General features: G+C 40.8%; 1 protein-coding gene across 1 annotated transcript in view; it reads right to left on the bottom strand.

Moving 5' to 3' along the window:
* The window catches only part of LOC119414221 (chloride channel protein 2-like), a 553,451-nt gene extending 550,964 nt beyond the window's left edge, over positions 1-2,487 (bottom strand). Inside the window, exons 1-2 of the mRNA XM_037681320.1 lie at positions 2,483-2,487; positions 816-930 (exon numbers count right to left, since the gene is read on the bottom strand). Coding sequence (XP_037537248.1) covers positions 816-930; positions 2,483-2,487 — 120 coding nt within the window. The remainder of the gene's footprint in view (positions 1-815; positions 931-2,482) is intronic.
* Between the last annotated feature and the right edge of the window lie 2,546 nt (positions 2,488-5,033).

The raw sequence follows: 5,033 nt of genomic DNA, 5'->3' as shown, positions 1-5,033 counted from the left end.
ATCCACCTTCACCCTTACCCATCCCGCTCCCCCTCCACCATCCACCTCCACTCTCCCCCTCCATGTTTGACATGAATGGACTCTGGCTCTCCATTAGTGACCAGCCAGTTGTCCGTTCTCTCTGCAGACGTGAGTCAGTTTAGTTTTCTGGACTTCAGTTTGTGTTTGGACGCCCGTCACACGTTTACAATTTATATGTCGGTAAAACGGAGAAGTTGAACTGAGCGTCTTAAAGGAGCAACAACGAGCGCCGGGCGGGTGGAGGAACACGTCAGGTGCTCCGGTTAGATTCTGTACCTTTACCTCCAGAACACAGTGACAACCCCCCCCCCCCCCCCCCCCCCCCCCCCCCCCCCACCCCCCAACACACACACATTAAAGCAGTGAATTCCTCTGAAACATGTTAGGGACAGGAAATGTATAAATATCAGAGTTTTGGCAATAAAATATATTTAAAAAAAACAAACAGACAGACAAACAAACAAACAGACAAACAAACAGACGTACAGGCTGACTGATTCAGAACAAACATTCAGCTTTGGAGGGAAAAGTTGGAACAATAAACTCAGATCCACGTTTGGAGACTGAGAAGTTAAACTGAAGACAGGAAGACGATAGACCTAAGAGACACTCTCTGTCCCTCTGTCCCTGTCTCCGTCTCGTTTGCTTACAGGCTGGATTGTTTGTCTCTGCAACAGGACACCCTTTGGGAATGTGGTGGCCACACACACACACACATAGCCTCCGAGCTGTTAGTGATGCAGACATGGGGGGGGGGGGGGACACCAACACAGACAGGAAGCGGCGTCTCATACCGTCCTCTCCAGCCTCAGCACCGATGATTTCCCCGGCTCGTACTCGAAGATGCTCCTGGGCTCGGCTCGGTACTTCCTGGTGTCCACCTTCTTATCCGGGGGCTCCCACTCGTTCCTGCAAAGAGACGCACGTCAGGGAGGGGGTGGGGGTCTATGACGGGCCGAGGAGAGCCAATCCTCATCGAGTGGTCTCCATGGCAACCAGCGCAGGGCTGAGACGGGTTGTTTTTTATTTCAAAACGTGACGCTTGTCCTCGTTACGTCTTCACGTCTCATTTTCTGAAGATGATGAGGCAGAAAATCAAATCGGCTCGAAACTGATTCAATCACACAAACAAGAACCGGACCGGAGACAAAAACCATAACGCATCACTTCCTGTTTGATAATTATAACCCCCAGCCGAGGTTATCATCATAATCCAGGGATTAAAACAGAAATTATCTTCTTCATGAAACATCTTGGATGAAAGTATCAGCAGAAGACGAGTCGACGCCTTCAGGTACCAAAGGAGAAAAATAAACGTTACTGAAAGAAACGAAAACTGACAAAAATCATAAAATATAAAAATTACTGACAATAAACTATTAAAAGTCAAAGTTGGATTTGAATTTTGGTTCAAAAGAATAAAAAATATATAAATAAATAAATAAATAAATATATATATATATATATATATATATATAATTTACAATTCAGTTCAATTTATTTATATAGCGTCAAGTCATAACAAAGTCAGCAGGGCACTGTACATTCATATATATAAAAATAAGTTAATAACATTAATCATCTGAGGAGCAGACTGTTTTGAGTTGAACTCCATCACAAAACTCTCATCTTGAGCAAGCACAAAGGTGACAGTGGAAAGGAAAAACTCCCTCATGAGGAAGAAACCTTTAGCAGAACCAGGCTCAGGACAAACGACCATCTGCTTCAACCGGCTGGGTTTGGAACAGATACACAATGGCAGGTCGAGACTCACATGTTAAGATAGAAATAATATCAAATAAAAACTATTCAATTTTAACAATTCATTTAAGGAAATGAGGTCAATTTGTCCTCCAGTAGTCTAAGCCTATAGCAGCATAACAAGCCAACCCTAACTATAGGATTTATCAAAAGGAAAAGTCTTAAAACTGGACATGTCAGCCTCACGGACAGAAACTGGAAGTTGGTTCCATAAGAGAGGAGCCTGATAACTGGAAGATCTTCCTCCCATTCTGCTCTTAGAAACTCTAGGAATGACAAGTAAGCCTGCAGTCTGAGAGCAAAGAAAATATGGCACAATAAGATCTGTAATAGAAGATGGAGCTAGGTTGTTGAGAGCTTTGTATTCCTTCAACCTTTATTTATACAGGTAGTCCCACAGGGACTTGGGGACTCATTTACAAGAGACCTTTGGGGACAGATTGACAGGCCACAGATTAACCAAGTCCTCTGGATAGGGGACAAAACCTTTCTCACTTAAAGAAACTGGTCCAGCTGAAATGATTTAACCTTTTTTATTGTTAAGTAAAGAGTTTTCTGTAATAATTTGAAGAAGTAACAATACATTTATGTTCATTATGTGAATAGGTAAAGTTTTAAAGTGTTTTGTGATACTGTTAATTTTCCAAAACAGTTGAAATTAAAAATTTTGTTAATCAACTTTGTCTTGAATGAAAAATACCCCATGTTTAAAAGTATACAAATTGTATTAACACTATTAAAGAACAGGACTTAAGTATTTATGTGACACAAATATTTCCATCGCATTAAAGAGACAAACTGAAGAAAATTATTTAATAAGCATGAGGGTTATGAGGGGGTCCCTGAAACTTTTTCTCCCCTTTAAGGGGTCCCTGAACCCAAAAAGTTTGAGGGCCCCTGTTCTAAAATATGCTGAACATGAAAAAAAAGTATAATAATTGGTATAATGTTAAATTTGTTTCACTTCAAATCAACTGTGATTTTAGTTATGCAATAAAAAAACACATTGCAAGATCTTTCATGATCCGTTAGTGCTTGAAGTATGTGCTGGGGGGTGACTCTTAGCTAATACTACAACATTTCTTTAGCTCAATATCTGTAAAACAGACCATAAGTTTTAGCTCTTTTGGCTAATGTTGATGTGGTGGCCATCTTGGATTGGGGTCACTCAGATGTACATCCAGTGGTTACATTAGAAGAATTTCACTTTGTCCGTGGCTCATAGGATATTTTGCTAACATACAAAAACAATTGATCTCAACAGTTAATGCTATTTTTTTTTTTTTTTTTTCAGAAGTCATGCAATGTGGAGCGCTCCATGTGTTGGGGATGATGGTTAGCTACTACCACACTGAGATTTAGTGTCCAATCTTCAAATTTAGCTGAGGTATATCAATATTTGTGCTCGCTATTATTGATTAGCTGTGGCAGACATCTTGAATGGGATTGACTTCAAATGTTAATGAGCTGTAGATAAACATTCAATGAACACTTTCTGTATGTTTCATTAAAATCCAGCCTGCAGACACGAGCAAAAACATTTTCAGCTTTGGCTGGCAAAGTGCAATACTGTAATTATTGATGCAATTATTTTATTAAATTAATACTAATTGAATTGAGCATTTAGGATCAGTGCGCTTCATTTAAAGCCTTTTATAGTTATTGAGTTCTTCTGTCAACCAGTGAGCTTGTTTAAAGATGGCATCTATTCGGACAAAGCACGTGCAAACAGCCTAAACCTCATGACACATCCTGCTGACCTTATTGTTCTACCGTCAACATTGTGCTGTAATTTAGGACAAGCCTTTTTCTCAGAAATCTTTCTTTGTCCTATTTCTTATTTTTCACTGGGCTAAATTATTTTATACCACAGTTTTGTAATTCTTCTTTCACAGTCGGTATTGAACATCACCGATTGAGGTTATTCACAGACAAATAATGCTATTAACTTCCTGTTTATGTATATGAGTGTTTTTGTATGGTGCCCTGAGATGACTTCTGTTGTGACTTGGCTCTATTAGAAATAAACTGAATCGAATTAGACGCTAAAAGCCAATTGTGTCGGTGTACATTCAAGAATTAAAACTGTTTTTGAGTTGTTACAACCACTGACAAAAAAAAAGGGAAGCACACAGATGAAGTGATCAAAATGAAATGAAACGGCTAGTACCAAAAGGTACCGCAGTAATTAAAATACTAGATCAAATAGATAACAGAGTAGGAAGTAGGGGCACCCTGCTGGTCCCGTGCCATCGGGTGTGACGTCCAATCTGGATGTAAAAAGTGATTCATTGTGGATCAGTGTCATGTATGTTGTTTCCTCTTTTTCCCGCAGACATGTGTAAACAGGTGTTGTTTTGTTGAAAGGTGGCACCCAGGCGTTGTCTCAGGAGGGGTAATATGTGGACTAAGATGTGCCATTGGAGTCCCCCAAATCATTACGAGAGGTAACCTGAAGTTATACTCTGAGACCAGATGGGCCACTGGCCCATCTCTTGACAACATTGGCAGCATTAGTCCAGCTCGGACCGCCATCAAAGCGCACAATCACTGCCTGTAGTAATGCAGCTCTGAGATTCTTTGCTGAACATAAAATCCCACCAGTTGTCTTCAGTCCATGCCTCCTGGTTAGGGCACAACTGCAAATGCAGCAGTCTGTGCTCTGTTCATGGGACAGCAAACCTGTAATCTGACTGCTGTCAGTCATCTAAACACAGTGCAGGTTAGCATGTAGCATGCAGGCTAGCAAAAAAAAAAGTTCTTGTTTTTAGTATTTTACCTTGTTTTATATGGCACCTTGATTTGATTGTTATTATAACACTTTTAGGGCACTCTTGAAAATGAGCCGCCATGACTCAATGAGACCAGCCCGTACAAATAAAGGTTGAATGAATGTCCAGCACCTGTGTTCAGATAGCACCCACAGATGTTTATGGGATTGCATAATGCTTGGCACACATTATAATCATCCTCCCATATTGTGGCCTGTCCTGGTCAACCAGAACCTTCATGGAGTGTGTGTGCCATCATGTACCCACAGTGACACCAACCAGCCTCATATAACTCCACAATGTAACCTCTGTCAAGCTTCTTCAAGTTCTGGTGATATCCAACATGTTTATGATGTGTCCAGTTTGTCTGGAGACCTTCACACACTGTTTTGACTCAGTGTCGGATGTTCCAGCAACTGCCTGATAACACCACCTCTCCACTCAAGATGTCACCAGTCAGAGTCTGATGTCACTGTGGGT

The sequence above is a fragment of the Nematolebias whitei genome, chromosome 9, assembly GCF_014905685.2.
Source record: "Nematolebias whitei isolate Nwh7 chromosome 9, NemWhi1, whole genome shotgun sequence".
Taxonomy (NCBI): Eukaryota; Metazoa; Chordata; class Actinopteri; order Cyprinodontiformes; family Rivulidae; genus Nematolebias; species Nematolebias whitei.
The sequence above is the reverse complement of the archived record's forward strand: the minus strand, read 5'-3'. Positions and strand labels throughout refer to the sequence as shown.